The sequence below is a fragment of the Anthonomus grandis genome, chromosome 2, assembly GCF_022605725.1.
Source record: "Anthonomus grandis grandis chromosome 2, icAntGran1.3, whole genome shotgun sequence".
Taxonomy (NCBI): domain Eukaryota; kingdom Metazoa; phylum Arthropoda; class Insecta; order Coleoptera; family Curculionidae; genus Anthonomus; species Anthonomus grandis.
In genome coordinates, this window is record NC_065547.1 from 22,756,289 (window position 1) to 22,775,581 (window position 19,293).

The following is a 19,293-nucleotide window of genomic DNA, read 5'->3' on the forward strand; positions in this document are numbered from 1 at the left end:
AATATCTTCCATACATATATCCCGAAGAGATACCGAAAAACCATGAAGTTTTACATCATAACAAATATTTTTGTTTAATAAAAATAAGTAGAGCAAAGGAGGCTAAGATGACGAATTATTTTACAACAGATAACGTATTATTTTCCGAGAATCAGATGGCGCCATTGAGCTATGGAATATTGTTGCGCTTCCTCCTTTCCAAGGAGACTGAAGTTCAGGAGACCGCTCTTCCCAGATGAGGTAACTCAAAACTGAACGATAGCTGGGTTCTTAAAGTTGCCACATTGACGCTATTACTCAGAAGTATACCTCGCTCTGATTGGCATGTGACAGATTCTATTCTTGCAACCAATATTTCTGGTTCGCAAATAATATCACTGTCAAAAGGTAGATCGAGCCAGAGTATGTACCTCACTCTGTCTTCCTTCCAACAGCAACAATATGGCTACTTTCTGACACTAGTTTTCGTTCATTTTTAGATACACACGTTTAGCATACAGATCAGTCTCCTTGTTCCTTTCCAATCTATGATCGCTGCAATCTATAATGGGTATGTGGTGTGATGTTGACATTAGTGTATTTTGCCATTGTAAGAATTGAGGTTAGCCAAATAAGATTTAAGCCTAAGCCTCTTTAGTTAGGCGATTTTTCATTGCAATAAGTATTTTTATTCAGATTATATTATTATGCGTATATGACTCATGAAATTTCCTTTAAACCAATAAGCCTTGTAGTCTGGTAAAAAATCTATATAATAGTAATTGTGTCAGGTAAGTTGACCAAATCTCCAGGCGGACACAAGATGGTGAGTTCGTCAAAAATTACAATTAGCCAGAAGCTACATGTGGGCGATATGCTAAAAAATATTTTGAAAACATGATTAGTTATGTTGTAACATCTGGAGAATTTGTCAACTTACCTGACACAATTACTATTATATAGATTTTTTACCAGACTACAAGGCTTATTGGTTTAAAGGAAATTTCATGAGTCATATGTATATGCATAATAATATAATATGAATAAAAATACTTACTGCAATGAAATTTTATCCAATACATCTAAGTGCATTTTTTTTCAGACTTTGGCGATTCGTGCAGGATGACTTAGGAGCTCTTTTACTAACAAACAAATGGAAAACCTAAAGAAATATAGTCCTGTGGTCGGAACATTTGCTGTAACAGTGAAATCAGCAAAATAGTTTTACTACTACCTAAAAGTCTTTTTTTTATTAGCGACACGGTTTCGCTAACGATGTTAGCATCTTCGGGAGAAGATTAAAACTAAACTAAAACTAGTTAAAAGTGGCATTATATAATAAAGATGTAACTAGTAGAGCCAAAAATCCAATAAAGCATGTCTGGATAAAATTTACACGGCAACTGAACTATACAAATATGAGTTCGCAAGGCCGTCCGAAATACAGTAAATATTGGAGAAAACATAGGAAAGCGGGGGTTTTAAAATTAATTTTAAACACCATCGCACAGTTTATTGTCGCAGTAGAAGAGTGGCTTAACATTCCTCAAGAAACAATAGCAAACTTGATTAGATTTATGCCCAATCATATGAGGGATGTTATTAGGGCACTATTAAAAAATTAAGCGTTAAGTTTTAAATTGTCAATAACCTTATTTACGTTAACAGTAAAAAAGCTTAATTTATTTACTTGATCGAAATAAGTTTTCATAAATTTATACTGACATTAAAGCATATTACAATGGCCGGATAATTGAAAGACAAAGGACAGGGACTGATTTCCATGCAAGAAAATTTATATCTAACATATTTTCAATAACATCTGGAATTCCTCAAGGACTTTTTGACGCAATTTTTTCATACAGTTTAGTTCACATCCATCCCGTTTTCCAACTAAAATGTTCTGATGATTCTCCCTCACACAGTCTAAATTATTAATTTATTTGTTTATTTGGTTTTTTTTTTATTATCTCCGTCATTTTTGCATGCTTTTAATATATCAAATTATAGGACAAAAAATTATTTACAAGTCTATATCAATCTAATGTCTATGGTCTCAAGCAAATTATTGAGCAATCTAGCCAAGTTACTAACACCTCTAAGGCTAGCCGCATATTGAACGTAGGGCAGCAGAGCACAGCACAGCCGAGACATAGCAGAGGAAAACTCTTCCTCTGCGACGAGCGCATATTAAACGTAGGACCTTTGCATGTCGTAGCTATTTGTCTTTTTTTGTTATGTATATATTTACCTATACTGTCTTATAAAGAGCATAATTAAATTGACGGCACTTTATTTCTATTTTAATGTAGTTTAATTTTAGGTAGTACGGTAGTCGCGTAAAATTATTCTATGCTTAACAGGCATTTTTATTTTAAACAGTGATGTACTTATTTTTTTTATACTTATTGTTAAATTGTAACTACAGGTATGTGTGTGTTTGCTTACAATTTTTTTTAAATAAAAGATTTTTGAATTTGAAATAATACATTTTCTCAAGTGTCTAAAGAAAATGTCGGAGAAATTTCCTCAAGGCAGTTAAGGAAATAAATAAATGGTCTGTTAAAATTTAATTAAATAAACTGGCAACTTGGACGCCTTTTTAGCTCTTGAGATATGGAACCTCCATCTGGCATATTTTCACTCATTTGGCAATTTAGTCAAATCAATATGTTCAATATCAAAAGTTAAAATTCTATTACTTATTAGAATTAAATATGTCTACAGACGACGAACTTTAGATTCAGAATCGGATTTGGAAATCGAGAATATTCTGTTGTGTTTCTATTTAAAACGGCGAAAAAAGTGTTTAGGTGAAAGTACTCATTTAAAAAAAAGAAGAACGCATGGAGAATTTAATCTCTTAAGTGATTTAAGTGACGTTTAAATTAAACAATATTTGGACGCATATAGTCTTTGTGACTTGTATCATATAATACTTTATTTTCCCGCACGAGTTCAATTAGGAGTTCCATTTTTTTACAACAACAGTTGCCACTCTGCGGAGAAAACTGTGCACACTCCACAACCGACAGAGGCCGGACAGAGTACTCTGTTACTATGTCGCGCAGGCCTCGCCTCGGCTACGTCCAATATGCGGCTAGCCTTACACATTGCTAGATACAATCTTTATTAATAACAGAGACGTTGCAAAAGATTACAGTACAATACACTACAATAATACATACAAATGGAATCAGTGACCATAGCCTTATTTTTGTGGAAATACTTATTGAAATCAAAAAACCACCATCGCGTTTCTTTACATATAAAACTTTCGAAAACCTACATCTGAATAATCTTAAAACCAATTTACAGAGGCTTACATCGCAAAATTTTTTTGGGAACGTAATGTAGAGAAAAAAGTTGTAATTTTTAATATCTAATTAGCACTGTTTTTAATAAACGCGTGCCTTATTCTGACATTAGAACAACGAAGCCTACAGCTCTATGGTTAACTAAAGAAATTCGGGAATTATAAAAAAGGAATAAAAGCTGGCAAAAATATAAAAATCTAACCTAGAAATAAACTTTAATCAATATAAACTATTAAGAAATCATACTTTATCAGGCATAAGAATGGAGAAATAAACACTTACTTAATATTTCTCAGTTAAGCCATCCCGCTAAGCTTTGGAAAACATCCTTTTAAATGCTAGCGCCAAGAATTGTCAAACCTATGACATGAGATGAAATGTAGAGTGCAGACCTCCCACAGACAACATGTGATTTTTTTCACATAGATTCTTTTAATTGGGATTTAATTGAATAACATTCTCAATCTTTGTTTATCAAATTGTAAATGCTAAGATCATTTTTATTTTAGACTTGAACTCAAAAACAGAATTCAGGCAATGCAGCCTAAAGAAAAGTTTTACAACCATTGTATAAGTTGCGTTTTATATGATCTTTAAATATTCTGACAATCGAATTAAAAAAAAAAAAATTTTCCTTTATAACCTCGGCTCTTTTACATAATTTCTAAGTACGTAAATTTTGACCCTAATGAGTTTATGATAATTCAAATGAAACAATTGAGGAACCTTAAGAGTGAACTTGTGGTACTGATCTGAAATTTACTTTACAAAAAGAAAACCTTTACGGCCAAATCTATCTAGCCCTAAGGAAATAAACAAATATTTTACATCATTTCTACAATCAGCTACTCATCAATGTAGTGATAAAAAACACAATTTTATATTAATATTTTTAACTGTGAAATTAGCTTCTAAGGATCCTAATTATCCAAGTAAGATTTCCAGGTGTTGGAAAACTTCTTTATAATCAAATTTATGCATATTTTAGAGACAATAAACTTATTCCTGATTTTCAATGTCAATTTAGGAAAGGCTTTCGGACACCCTCAGCTTTAGCAACTGTGTTTAATGACATTATAAAAGGTATTAATAAAGGACTTGTCAGTATAGTTTAGTTTTACTTGACTTTTCCAAGGCTTTTGATACGTTCGGTCATAGACTTTTACTGGTCAAACTTAAATTCTACGGCTTTAACGTAAATGCAATGCAGCTAATGAAATCTTTTCTCAAAGGCAGCTCACAGAAAATTAATTTAGATAATTCTATATTCAGTAGGATCTCAATTAATTCAGCGGTCCCTAATATTATGATAAGGTGATATGTTATGTCCTCTTTCGTTAATTATATATACACCATAGATATTATAACAGATCCTTCGTTATACGCAAGTATACGAGGACGATGCCCAAATGTACTTTTTTTTATTACCAAGTTATGCAAAAAGTAACAGAAAAATAGACCTTAATTAAATTAGCACCTTGTCCTATGTCCTAGTCCTCAATTTAAGTTTTGGAAAAAGTAAATTATTATGTTTTAGTAAAATGGTAGCAAAGCTAAAAGAGATATAGTCAAAAATCTCAATAACTTGAATACCGACGGCTCACGAATACTCTTTGTACAAACGACAAAAAATCTAGGTATAATTTTAGATGAGAAGAAAATGCGCGCTGTAGAGTTATGTAGAGTATGTTGTAATTGGCTAAATATGGACAATCGTCGAACGCACCACCATTTAAATTTTATTCACAAGATACTTAAAAATCCTCACGCCTCCCAAATCTTAACATACAAATTAAAGAGAAGTTTCAAAAAATACGTTAGTTTAAACCAACAATTTTTTTACAAAGAAGAAAGATCGTTTATTACAATTTCATTTAGCTTTTAAAGTTATTTACTTACTTTTCATCTCCATCAACTGTGTGATTGTCTTTGTTATTTGGAAAAATGTTGGATCCCAGTCCAAATGTTTTTTCTAAGTTTGAATACAATTGGGACCTGTAATAAAAAAATATATTTATAATTACATTATTCTTTTTTAAATATGCACTCCATTGCAATGACACTGTTAATTTATAATTACAGTGGTGCAATTAGTGTTGTTATAGACATATTTTTTTAATTAAATATAAACATTTTTTTCATCAGCTCAACACTCATAGAAATTACTAAACTAACCTGTTGTAAACATGCAGCTCAAAACCATTCAGCATAACTGATAGTCTTGTATCAGAATGTGACAAATCTTCACTAACATCCCTGGGGACATAAGACCGCCACCATCTAAATATCAAGTAGCCATCCTGTATCCTTACTGTGTAATCATGTGTAATGTATACGAAATCTCTCAACATAATTTTTCCAGATAGAGCATTTACACTAAGGGAGCCTAAAATATAACAAATAATCTTAATTACAATTAAATGTATAAACTCGCTGAGAAATCTTGCATAAAACAATACTATGAGTATTAAATATACCTATCTTAAAATATCCTTCCTTCATAAATTTGTTCGCAACTTTCGTTATGACATAACCCAAGATCCTGGAGTTATAAAAAGTAATATAAACCACCCACATAACGGCAAATATTAGAGAAAACAGTAAGTATAAGAAGTTGGAGTCCATTTTTAGATCTTCGAGCGACACATCATGCAGACTGCTATTCCATTTAGAAGCCATTGTCTTTTCTACCACGTAAGTCATGGTGGTGGTCTCTACTATTTCGGTGGTCATTTTTTATTATTAGATTATCAACTTAAAAAAAATAATCTGAAAAAAAAGAAAACTATATAAAAGTCATATTGATAAGTATCTGAATATAATAATCAGCTCTGGAATATAATTATTTACTATTTGCGTGCTTAATATATTAAATAAATATATCTAAAGAACAATATTTTCTAAAACTCAATATAAAACATAATCAAAATCCTAACTTTGGAGCAACAAGATTCCAGAAAAGAAAAAAGTAATGAACTTTGTCTTTTAAAAAATACTAAGCTTTTATACAACTATATTATTTTTTTATATAAACATATTCACATTATTATAATATATTAATATTACGAATGATATTAGATATAGATACATAAGAAGATTAGCTAAGGGATAAAATGTAAAAATTTCTTGTAGGGATGATGGAGCACCTGGACACATTGTGCTAATTTTGAATTTTAGCAGGTAAAAAAGAATATATATAGCAGTTTAGGGACTTTAAAGCTTGGGCTATTGACAGAACTCTAAAAAGCTTCTTCTCCTCAATATATATAGATGGCGGTAAGAGAGCAAAACTACTGCCTGGAGACTACGCGGACTGTCAGACATCTGATATGTCATATAAAATGCGGCCATTTTCATAGTTCTTTAGCATTGACTCTTATTAAGCAAATTTTGCGGAAAATGTTAACAAAATTAATTCTCATATTTCGCACAAAATATTTTGAGGTGTTTAATATGGTGTTTTATGGTTTGTCTCTACTTAGTTGTGTTGAAGCATGGGGTAAAGGGAAACTTCAAAAAAAGCAGTGAAATATATTGTAATTATTGTATAAGAACTGAGAATTAAACAGTAAATACTTAAATCCAATATAAAGGATATAAGACAAATATATAAGAAATTGGCGACATTGCATAGGTAGTTATTGCAATAAACTTTGTTGTTTTCAAAATGGCGAGTAAATACAGGGTGTTTCCTAACTACGGTACGAAACTATACAGGGTGAATCGTTAGGTCGTTTTATGAAAAAAAGTTCCTATGAACGTATGTCGGGAGTTGCTTTGTTTCTGAGATACAGGGTGATGAAGGTTCGAAAAAATAACGGTATTTTAAAAATACTATAACTATCCTTAAACCGATTTGGTTGAAATTTGGTGCAGTTATTTAAAGTTATAAGACGCTTATTTAGCTGTAACTAGATTGAAATTATTAGGTCCAGTGGCGTGGAGAAAAAAACAAGGCCAATAATTAATTGTTTTGCAGCTTTTTATTTATTTTTGTATTTAAGCAACTAAAAATACAACTTCTTCGTATCTTATCTTATTATCTTCATATCTGGCTTGGTTTTCGAGAAAAAACATTTAAAGTATCTTTAACTCATTCTAAAAATTATCCATGGACGACATGAAATAAAAACCAATTAATTCGATAAACAATTTCGACCTTAAAGTACATGAGCAAAATGTCCACCCTGCAATGCACGACTTTTTGGTCTCTTGTGTCTTGTTTACTGATAATAAACATTCAACTTCTACGATTTTTATTATCAGATTTTTGAAATACAACAAAATACATTGCTTCTTATGACAAATAAATGGCAAGTCCATTCAAGTACCTCCTTTGTACCTACCTGCTTTGGAGACCAGCTGACAGTGATAGAATTGCTATAAGTAAAATTCAGCTGTCAATTAGCAGTGATTCATTACTCCATCATGAATAATTTTACCAACCATGAAATGACCGACATGCACTTTATTTATGGATTAGCAAATGGAAATGCGGAAGAAGCACGAAGAATTTACCAGGACACATATCCTAACAGAGTAATTCCATGTGCAAAAACATTTAGAAAACTACATGCAAGATTATGTGAAACTGGGAGTTTTAATAAAAATATGGGTGGTGGAAGACCAGAAACTATAACAACGCCTGAACTGGAAGAATCTATACTTGATGCGATAGAAGAAGATCCTTCCAATAGTATCAGGAAGATTACACTGCAGCTTAAAGTCAGTTCAAAAACCGTTTGGAAAGTTCTAAAAAGAAACCTCCTGCATCCATATCACATACAGCGTGTACAAGCTCTACTGCCTCGGGATTTTCATCCAAGATTAATGTTTTGCAGGTGGTTGATTCATACGATGGCACACAAGAATAATTTCCTACCAAATATTTTATTTACGGACGAGGCAAATTTTTCAAGAGATGCTATTATGAACTTCCACAATGATTAGAGAAACTCATTTTCAGCAACAATTTTCACTAAAGGTTTGGATAGGAATTGGTGACTACCTAATTGGCCCATTTTTTTTACCGGCAAGACACACTTTATTAGAAGAAATACCCCTACAAGTAAGAGTCAACATGTGGTTTATGCACGACGGGGCTCCAGCTCATTTCAGTGTTCTTGCTCGTCAGCATCTCGACGTCATCTACCCTAATTGCTGGATTGGACGTGCAGGACCTCGAAATTGGCCGGCTCGCAGTCCTGATATGAATCCCCTGGATTACTATTTATGGGGCCATCTGAAGGCTCTTGTTTATAAAACTCCTGTTCTAGATGTGAATGACTTGAGGAATCGGATAATTGTCAATTGCAATATCATAAGGGATACTCCAGGTATTTTTGAGCGTGTCAGACACTCAATGACAAATCGTTTGCAGTCGTGTATTTTATCAGAAGGTGGGCATTTTGCTCATTTACTTTAAGGTCGATATTGTTTATCGAATTAATTGGTTTTTATTTCATGTTGTCGTCCATGAATAAATTTTAGAATGAGTTAAAGATAATTTAATTTTTTTTTTCGAAAACAAAGCCAGATATGAAGATAATATAAGATACGAAAAAGTTGTATTTTTAGTTGCTTAAATACAAAAATAAATAAAAAGCTGCAAAACAATTATTTACTGGCCTTATTTTTTTCTCAACAATAAGCATGTGGTGCCCACTGACACCCCACTGGACCTAATAATTTAAATCTAGTTACAGCTAAATAAGCGTCTTATAACTTCAAATAACTGTACCAAATTTCAACCAAATCGGTTGAGGGATAGTTATAGTATTTTTTAAATACCGTAATTTTTTTGAACCTTCATCGCCCTGTATCTCAGAAACAAAGCAACTCCGGACATACGTTCATAAAAACTTTTTTTCATAGAACGACCTAACGATTCACCCTGTATAGTTTCGTACCGTAGTTAGGAAACACCCTGTATATAAACAACCAAAGTGCGAAATGTATTCTGAGAAGAAGCTGCTGTGTTAAATCTGTAGACAGCAAAAGACACAGATTTTTTAAGATTCTTAAGCCTTGAAACCATTAAAATCGCACTAATAAACTAGTCTATTAGAAATTATATGTGTGTGAAAATTATTTTGTTCCTGATTCATTTATGCCTATGATACAAGGCACATGGTAAGTTAGAATAGTCTTCGGTAACAAGTGGCCCTACGAGTCAGTAGGTGTTAAATTTTAAGCTTAATTATTAATAATAAACAGCTTCTATTAAACTAAACTCTTTATTAATTTAGCATTAGTAAAAAATATTAGAATTAACTTAGTAATGTGTCTCCTAGACTAACACCCCTTGGTCATACTTACATGATTATGAAGAATTGAGCACTTTTGAACATGTAGAACAGTAGCTGCTGACAATAGTACAAAGATGACGGAATGTTATGTAATACCTTCAAAAAAAAATAAAATATAGGTTAAAAAAGCACCCAGGTTTTTAGTAATACCACAAGATCCTACATGGGCTATATGGCAAAATGGGGTAAGATTTGATTTTTTTGAATTTATTATAAAAATTAATACTTTAAAATGTGCTTTCTATTTCTAGGCATCGCAGACTAAAATAAATTATCTAGTGATGCTCAATACACAGCAGAACTCATTTTGTTTTTGTATAAGCTGTTTGACTCTAAACCTGAAGAGCAGCTTCAATGCAGATGCCATTTTAACGAGGTTCTTTACAAATCTTGGATTCTAGGAAATTTTCAAAGGCAAATGGAACTCCTTTAAATTTTACTTTTAACTTATTCACTTATTCCCTCTTTCATTGCTAATTTGTTATTTAATTTATCATATTTACTGAGGGCCATTACTATTGAATTGAGTAGTGGGTAATTTGCATGGCATGGTGAATTTTTCAAATTTTTATTTGCTATTGTACATTTACTATATCCTTTTGCAATATTCTGTATACATTTTACTTTTAACATTTTTACTTATTGTCAGTTTTATTGCTAATTTGTTGATAGTCATTTAAATTATATTATTTACTAAGGAACATTACTGGTAAAGTGAGTAGGGTATAATTCCCCGGTGATTTTATTAAATCTTTATTGACCTCTTATTTACTATAATTTTTGGTAACACCCTGTATAAATTTTACTTTACAAATGTTTTTAATTAAAATAAGTTGTAAGTTTATAAAAAAGTCTCAAGTCAAAGAAAACAACATTTAAAGGTTTGTTTGAGAATGACAAAAAGCTGCAGCCAAGCTAGTTTGGCAGGGCCATTCAGCAGAACTAAAGAACTTACAATTTGTAACATTCTCCAGGTATGTTAAAAAAACAATTAGTGTGACACAAATTTAAAGTTTGTTCCAAACTACAATGTTAGACAAGTGTTAAATGTGCTTAATTGCTGATGTGATCCAAGATGTTTTCTGGTCTCCCAGTGGTTGAATGCTAAAAGGTTGCTTATGAAATGGCTGTAATAAATTTAAAAAAAACATCAAAGTTCTAGGGTTAAAAACGTTATTACGACGTTAAAAAAACAGCAACATTGGTTTTATGGATTTTTTAAAACAAATCTATCGCTCAGTCAAATAACGCCTGAGGGATGTAGTTTGTCCCAAGCAACTTTCACAAAAGCAAATGTAGATGTGTTTTTTTGATCATTTGCAACAGGTTTACGAAAATCTTCACTTAGCAGATGGAACACGAGGATTTAATCTGGATACAACGGGCATATACACAGTTCAGAAACCTCGACAAATTATTCCCAAAAAAGATCAAAGCAAGTTAGTGTACTTATTAGTGAGGAACAGGGTACTAACGTGACAACCTATTGTTTCAGCAACTTATTTTCCCGTTATGATATTACCCCGCATTATACTTTAAGAAGACCCTGGGCTGGACCCACTGATACTTTGGGTTTTTTAAATTCATTCGGCTGGATGACTTCAGTATTGTTTGATAAAGTAATAAAACATTTTCATACACCATACAAATAGTAGCATGCAACCGCCTACTCTAATTTTATGCGGCAATCACGAAAGCCATTTGTCGTGGGAGGCTCTTAATTTAAGCAAATAAAAATTTAAAAAACTGGATTTTACCCATATGATAAACATGTTTTTATTGACGCCGATTATTTATGTAATTACGTCATCGATCGACCAATAGTGGACTTGAAAAAGATAATTATTCGTCGTCGAGTGGTGCGGTGCGCCTTCTAAAAGAATCAACAACTCAACAATGGAAATCGATGCATCTACCAACCTTTCAAGCATGACTCACCTATAATAAGGATTTTCAAAAACCGAGTACTTCTACTACCAACAGTACTAATGGAGAAACTTTATGTGGACCTGAAGATTTTAGGGAATTTCCCAGGACAGGAAGTAGGAAAAAGAACAGAAATATTCGAGCAAAAAGAAAATGTATGATAGCAACCAGTACCCTGGAAATGACCACGGCAATAAAATTGAAGAAACAAATGATCAAAAGGAAAATAACGGACTTTGACAAGGATACTAGGAAGAACTTAAAAAAAAAATTGAAAAGTACCAGTAGAATACAGAGTATAGAGGAAGGACACTTAATGTAATCATTTTGGTTCAGAATGCAAGATATGGATTTATTAATATTAAGATGGTATACATTTCCTCACACTTTTAATAAAAGAGTTTCTTCCTTTTCAATATTTTAAGATCTTGCAACAATATATTATAAGATTTTGAACCCAAACAACCTATGAATTTCAACTTATAATATTTAATGTTAAATTAACTATATATCGATTATTATTGCCAAAAGAATACTCTTAAAAAAACCAAATTTTTTAAAATCGGTCAAACTGTTAAGAAGCTAAAGCAGGTTATTGCAAAAGCAATTGAGCGCCTACATCCATTTTCATTTTTGAAAAAACTGATTTTTTTACAAAAATGTCAGATAAACTGATTCTCTTTATTTTATTTTTTAATCCAAAGGAAAAGGAAATTTTAAAATTTAAGATGACAGTTTCACTCCCTGATAGGAAGAACTATTTTTAAAACTTCAAAATATTTTCCAGCGATTTTTCAAGACCGATTTACCCATTATCTTTTTTTACCCCAAGTCATATGATGAACAATGAATGACTACTTAAAAATTCATGTTTTCTCATGCATGAATTACATCTGCAAGTCTACTGCAACAAGTATTGTATTTGTCTCCTTATGTAGGAACAATCTTCAGCAGAGTCTATTTCATTACCTTTATTTCTGTTACAGCCTTGATTAATTGGAATGTAATGGAAATGGCTCCTGGCCACTTACCTTATTTTTTTATGTGCTATGTGATAAGATACATCAATATTTTATTATGGGAATGGGAAATAGAAAACCTTAGGTCACAACAGGTCTCAGAATTTCTCCTGAAAACCTCAGTTTTATGACTAAGTTGTGCAATACTAATCCAATTTCACAGTAAATGGTCTTCTGAACTGACTCAAATCATTCTACCTAGGGCATGTATACATGCAAGATCTATTCAACAGACAGATGTGACTCATGTCTAACTAGATGTAGGGAGAAGTTAAAATCCGTGGAATCAAGTCACAACGCACGTCGCTCTTGAACACTACAACTTCCAGAACTTATAAAATAAAATATCCAGACACCTTTGTAGCACTGGCACTACTTATGATACTTAAGTACCACAGAGTTTGCTCTTTTGTGCCAGTCTATTCTGTTGAAAAAAAAGTCAAATGTATACTAATTTTTCTTGAGACTGTATTAAGGTATCTATATTGTATAGGTAATTGTACATGACTGAGTCCCAACAAGTCGCTGGTAACTTAGAGTACTTAGATGTAAATGATCACCTGATCAAGTACATATGCAGAGGCACAGTCATAGATTGTTTATCGGTGAGGATAATATGGTAACCACAAGCCAAAATTTCTATTCTGTGATATCTTCTTGTTATGATCAATTTATTTCTGTTAAACTATTTAAGCATACCACAAATTACCATAGTCGTGTTTAAGAGAAACTTAAGATTTAATTTATCAAAAAAATATATTACAAACAAAATACCAATGGAGATGCGGACTATAAACACCTTAGCAACTAAAGCAAACAATGTCATCAGTTATTGAAACATTTGTTTAGACTTTTTAAACATAAAACTGAAAATTCTGTAAAGATTAATCCTAAAAACTGGTACTATGCCATCTTCAAAATACATGTTTTGTATTTTGAAGATATAACAGCTGAACAGGGTTTTGATATAGCCAACTTGTTTGCAAAATTCTTTTCTTTGGTATATAGTGTAAATGGTCATCTGAATTTCAATCATGATTCTTATATGAATGACCAATTAGATTTGCCTGATAATCTTGATGTAATAAAAATAAGTGGCCTTGAAGAAAAGGTATTAAACTCTCTACATATAAACAAAGAAAAGAGCCCTGATTCAGTGGCGGCTCGTGGGAAAAAAAGTAGGTGAAGATCTGCATGGCGCAGAAAACAGTATTATAGTTAGAGCTGACTTACCTAGTCTTTATAAATCAAGTCGATCCTTCGGTCCTTTAGGGAAGTGAATCGGTTAATAATATCCTCGTAAAATGGATGTTGCATTTGCATAAGTTCTTTTAATAGTTCTTTATGTAGTGAAATAATAGCCAAACTGGAAAGTCTTTCTTGTGAAATAGTATTTCTTGTAAATGTTTTTAGCCTTTTTAAACATGAAAAACTCGTTTCGTAGGACACGCTTGTCGATGGAATGGTGAGAATTAGACAAAATAAATTATAAGCTTCCGTAAAAATGTCTTTATTTGGTTTTAACTTTATTATTAATTCTTGCAAATTCACATTTTTATAATTTTCATCAGTATACAGAAGGCAAAGTTCATTTTTTAGTCTTTGTTGTTTCGTGAACTTCGTGCCATAAAATTCTGGTAAATTTTGAAAAGCATCCGAAGGAAATTTTAAACTGTACTTTTCAAACTTTGTTGAATCTGCTAAGCATACAAATTTTAATTTCTCACAATCTTGAAAACGTACATCCATTTCTGATAAAACATGGTCATATATTTCAAAATATAAAGCTTTATATGGTTTGATAATTTCTATTTTGTTCAATCCAGCTTCACATCTTTTCAATGTATTTATGGTAGTCAGACTGCTGGCTTTATCAAAAATTGTATTAAAAACTTCTTCCTTTCCTTTATTGCTTAACAATTGACGCGTTCCTTTAATTTGTTTTAAACAATAATTAATATCCAGGGATTTTTTTTTAAGAACATCATATAAAATATCTGTTAAATTGAAAATATCGCTAAACACTGTTGCTAAAAATGTAAACTCAAAGTCATTAAACTCTCTTAAAAAGCCTTTAGCCAACTGAACTGATTTATGATCTGACTCTTTAGAATTCATAATACTGTCAAAAGTCTGTTTCAGTTTTTGCCAGTCATCAATAATTACGTTGATTAATTTTGAATGAGAAGTCCATTGTGTCTCTGTAATTGTTGGCATACGTCTAGCTGATGTAGATGCCAAAGAGTAGGATCGTTTTGGTGAACTATAGAAAAATGATGGAATTCCTGCAATAGTTGCAAAAAAAATGCGGCATTTTGAAATCTTCCTAAAGCTCTGTTGTAAAACAAGATTAAGTCGGTGTGCTAGACAATGCACAAAAATTGCTTGTGGGGCATGTTCTTTTATTTTTTGCTGAAGTCCATTCAAATGCCCTGACATCACACTCGCTCCATCATAACACTGTCCTATAAGCTTATCTTTGTATTCTAAAGGTTCTAAAACTGTTGCAGCAATAGTGAACAAATGATCAGCAGTTTTCCCAGCACTAACATCATAAAATCCGTAAAACCTTTCTACTAATATCCCTTGAGAATTAACAAATCTTAATATTATCGATGACTGTGAGGTCTGAGTTATGTCAGTAGTGTCATCAATTTGGAGGGAAAAAAAATTAGTATCCTTAATTTCAGATCTAATGTAGTCACTAATGTAATTTGAAATACATTCAATTATCTCATTTGAAATTGTTTTTGACTCCCCACTAAAAACATTTTTAATTTTGTTGTAGTGGTTTTTGGTTTCGACAGGGCTTACATCCATTAACAAATTTAATAACTCTTCAAAATTTCCCCTGTTTATTGAGTCAATTTTCTCGTCATGTCCGCAAAACGGCAACTCTTGTTTAATGAGATACAAAACTGCGTCGATAACTGTTTTCATACAAATTCTATTTAATCTAACATTTTCATTAAATTTTAATTTATATAGTCGAGCATTTTCTTTTAAGGCGTCGGCAATGGTGTTTTGATTATTTTCAAAGTTTCTGAACATTAATCGGCATTTTAAATGCTCTCCAGAATCTGCATGTTTATGCAAGGACCTATTAATATTAATAAAATCTGTAAAGCCATCTCTATTCCATACAGATTGTTTGTTTGAAAATAGTAAACAGGGCCAGCAATATAATCTTTGCAGCACCGTGCTGCTACACAGCCAATTAAATTCGGTAAACCAAGAAGTTTTAAAATTAATATTATAAGACTTGCCTCTTTTCTTTGCTTCCTTTTTTATTTCTATGCTTAGAATATTGGTTGGTCGACCATATAACAGCACATCCCTTTTATCTTCATCCATCCAATGCCTGAAGGGAGTTTCCAGTATGTTGCACACTACGTCATTAATCGGGTTCATTTTTATTTAGTTTATTATATTTAATATTGTCTAAAAAAATCTTAAAAACGAACCAATCTCCAAATTCAATCTCCACAACCACAGAAAATCCAACACACTACTAACTAATATCCAAAATCCGAAAAATCCCAAACTAACCAAAAATAAACGCCCGGCACCGCGAAAAACAACAGGTGAATATCAAACTGATCGATCTCGATCTGCACCCGCCTCAGTTTCTTATGGCCGATTATTTGATGCCGCGCGAGGCTGACGTCACGTTGCCATGGCAACGGTGAAGGCCATCGCGGATATAACAGGGGATCTTCACTTGGACATAAATTAGTATATTGGATTGGGGTTTTGCGGGTTGTGGCGCGGAACTGATTAATAGAATTTATTGTTTATTGGATAAACTGATATATTATTTAATAAAAACTAGTTATTTTGGTACTTTTTGATTGTCTTAGATCAAAAAAGAATACTCATATGTTGTTTTTATTTTCTCATTTTATTTATATTTTCTGGTGAAGCTCACCTTCACCTGACGAGCTGCCCCTGCCCTGATTGTATCCCTAACAAAGTTTTTAATTTTTGCTTCCATTCTCTCTTTTATCTTTTATATCTCATATTTGACAAGTCCCTACAATCTCACTATTTTCCTGGTATTTGGAAACTCATATATCACACCCATGCGTAAAAATGGAGGGAGAAACAATGTCAAAGCCTATAAGTATTTACTCAACAACACCAAAGATTTTTGATCATTATTTGAGTGAGCACTTTGCACACAAGTGGATATTTAATATTTCCAGATGACCTAGAATTATTTATTGCAATTGAGTATCTAATAAGTAAGCTGCCAGTCTAATATTCTATCAATAATGTCATTCTTAAAAAGATTAATATAGTGAAGGATTTGGTAGTTTATCTGGACACATCTTTGACCCTCCATTCTCACTTTGATAAAATAATGAATAAGGCTAACCATAAGTTAGGATTTATTAAGATGACATGTAAAGATATATATGTTGCCTCTGTTAGGTGACATCTATACTGGGGTTTGGAAATGTTATTTGGTGACCTTACAAACAAATACATAAGTAAATGTTGTAATTATGTATATTTATTGTAGTGGCATAGGTTTCTGAAATTTTCTAGTTATATTCTATAAAAATCAAGAATAAATCTTACTAACAAGTTGACAATGTCAATTCTTCAACATGACTCAGTCAGGTCAAACCTCCATCAAGAGTGATGTCTTAGAAATTGATAGTTACAATTTGAGAGATGTTGGAAGGAAACAAGTTCTTGAAAAGAAAATACAATGCACTGGATCTTGTTTCATTCAAAGATAATCTATTTGAAACAGCCCAGTCTTTTAAGTAGCATATGACTCTCAAGAAATGGGAAAAATATTGGCTTCACTAGCATCAGAAATTAAAAACATATGGCTTTTTTGAGACTGAGACTTTGTGTTTTATTTTAAACAGTTAAAAGCTTCATAAAAATATTTGAATCGATATCAACTTCCTAATTCCACAAATACTAGATTTAAAACATATGCCTCAAAATTCATGTTAATATGAAAGGTGACACTCTTAATTTTTCCTTTGAGATCTAATAAAATTAATTACCACCAACCAATAATAAATACAATATAACAATTAAAAAACTTTTTCCTTATATTTTTAGTACCTATAATAAAAAAAAAATTTTAGATTTAAATAAATGTCCATAATTTTTTTTCTCATTACAGGTACATTGCTTGACAAATTATTTATATTTCAAATACAGAATTTTGATTGACATTTTTGTTCATTAGTATGTAATGATTTTATCACATTTTAGTTAGTGTTGTGAGCAAGGGAACATTCCCGTTTATTCTCGAAGAACGTTCGCGAACGTTCACGACTTTTTTCGTGACGTTTATTCTCAACAGCACGAATGAGCATGAATCCGAACGTTCAACAAAAATGTGAACGTTCCCATAGCGTTAAAGAGTCAAAGAATAAGCTCAAATACCGGCCAGCCAAATACCTCTACCAATTTAATGAAACCGAAATCAAAAAAAAAAAAAAAAATCACTACCAAATCTGGGGCTGAAATTAATACCATTGAAGATGATTCTTCTGAGTCTGATGAGTCTGAATTTGATTTAACGGAAATTCTGAGTGATTTAAAATCAAGAGAGTGCGAGTAGGGAGAGGATAGTTCGGAGAAGAGTTCCTAAATAGGTTGTTTGAAAGTTTAACTTAATAAATAGAACATAAATAAACACAAACATTTTTAATTTCACATATTTTCCTAATATGTTTCCTTTGCATTTTTTTCATTTATGCTCATATGTGCTGAAAATTCTCATTCGTGCTCATTCATGCTCGAGGAACGTTCTCGAAAAATAAATTCTCAAGCATTTTACAACACTAATCTTAGTAAAAGCATTTTTCATTAAGTAATTCTCCTTTTATTTCAAGAATGTAAAATAATCATATTGGTAAATTAACATTATAGCTGAATATATTTGAATTTGAATTAAACTTTGACCCTGTATCAGGGTGTTTCATGTGAGTAAAACTTGTTTCTTATTAGTGGTTCTCTTGGTGGTTCCTAATTACAAGCAAACACAAAATCTTGCAAATTAAATTGCTTAAGGCTCATCAGAAAAAAACAAGCAAATAATTTTTTACAGTGCAATTGTATGATACCCAACTTACCCTTATTGGTAACCTAATGGTTTAAATAATTATGAATAATCCATGTTTTGTAGTGGTGAAACACTTTTTGTACAGAAAATACTACATAACTGAAATACAACAATAACAAGGGAAAATTATTAGGTAGCTTGCCTGAATATAAGTAATGACAAAGAAGATCTATGGAGTACTATGGAGATAATGAATTACAAGCCATTAAAACCGATAAGAAAAGTAATTCTATGTATATCGAAATTATCTTGCATTTTAAACGTTTTTCAAAATTACTTTACTTTTATTAAATTTGGATATACTATTGACATTTTGGGTGTTGTTGACAAATACTAAATCAGCTGATTGACATAAAAGGATGTGCTGGGAACCGATGTGTGAAGGTGGCGTCATATCGATATCCAGCAACCAAAAATTAGAACGCAGCATATATCGGTTGCAAGTATGCAAGTAACGAAGTAACCTATTTATAGTAGTGCTGGCAACCGAAATCGATTTTTCGGTTAACCGATTAACCGGTTTTCGGTTAACCGCGGTTTTCGCTAAAACCGAAAATCGGATATTCGATTAATCGGTTTTCGGTTAACCACGGTTTTGGTTAATTAAAACCGAATATAAAGCAAATCGGTTTTCGAGTAAATCAAAT

General features: G+C 31.9%; 1 protein-coding gene across 7 annotated transcripts in view; it reads right to left on the minus strand.

Annotated features, from left to right (window-relative positions):
* The window catches only part of LOC126750147 (transmembrane protein KIAA1109), a 234,885-nt gene extending 215,951 nt beyond the window's left edge, over positions 1 to 18,934 (minus strand). For 4 of the 7 annotated variants that reach the window (XM_050459664.1, XM_050459662.1, XM_050459658.1 and 1 more), the window contains exons 1-5: positions 18,657 to 18,934; positions 9,615 to 9,700; positions 5,774 to 6,065; positions 5,472 to 5,682; positions 5,196 to 5,291 (exon numbers count right to left, since the gene is read on the minus strand). In XM_050459664.1, the coding sequence (XP_050315621.1) occupies positions 5,196 to 5,291; positions 5,472 to 5,682; positions 5,774 to 6,029 (563 nt within the window). In that variant the 5' untranslated portion in view covers positions 6,030 to 6,065; positions 9,615 to 9,700; positions 18,657 to 18,934. Of the gene's footprint in view, positions 1 to 5,195; positions 5,292 to 5,471; positions 5,683 to 5,773; positions 6,066 to 9,614; positions 9,701 to 13,782; positions 15,981 to 18,656 lie in introns of those variants that run through there. The other 3 variants (XM_050459659.1, XM_050459660.1, XM_050459661.1) reach the window with 3 other exon arrangements.
* Between the last annotated feature and the right edge of the window lie 359 nt (positions 18,935 to 19,293).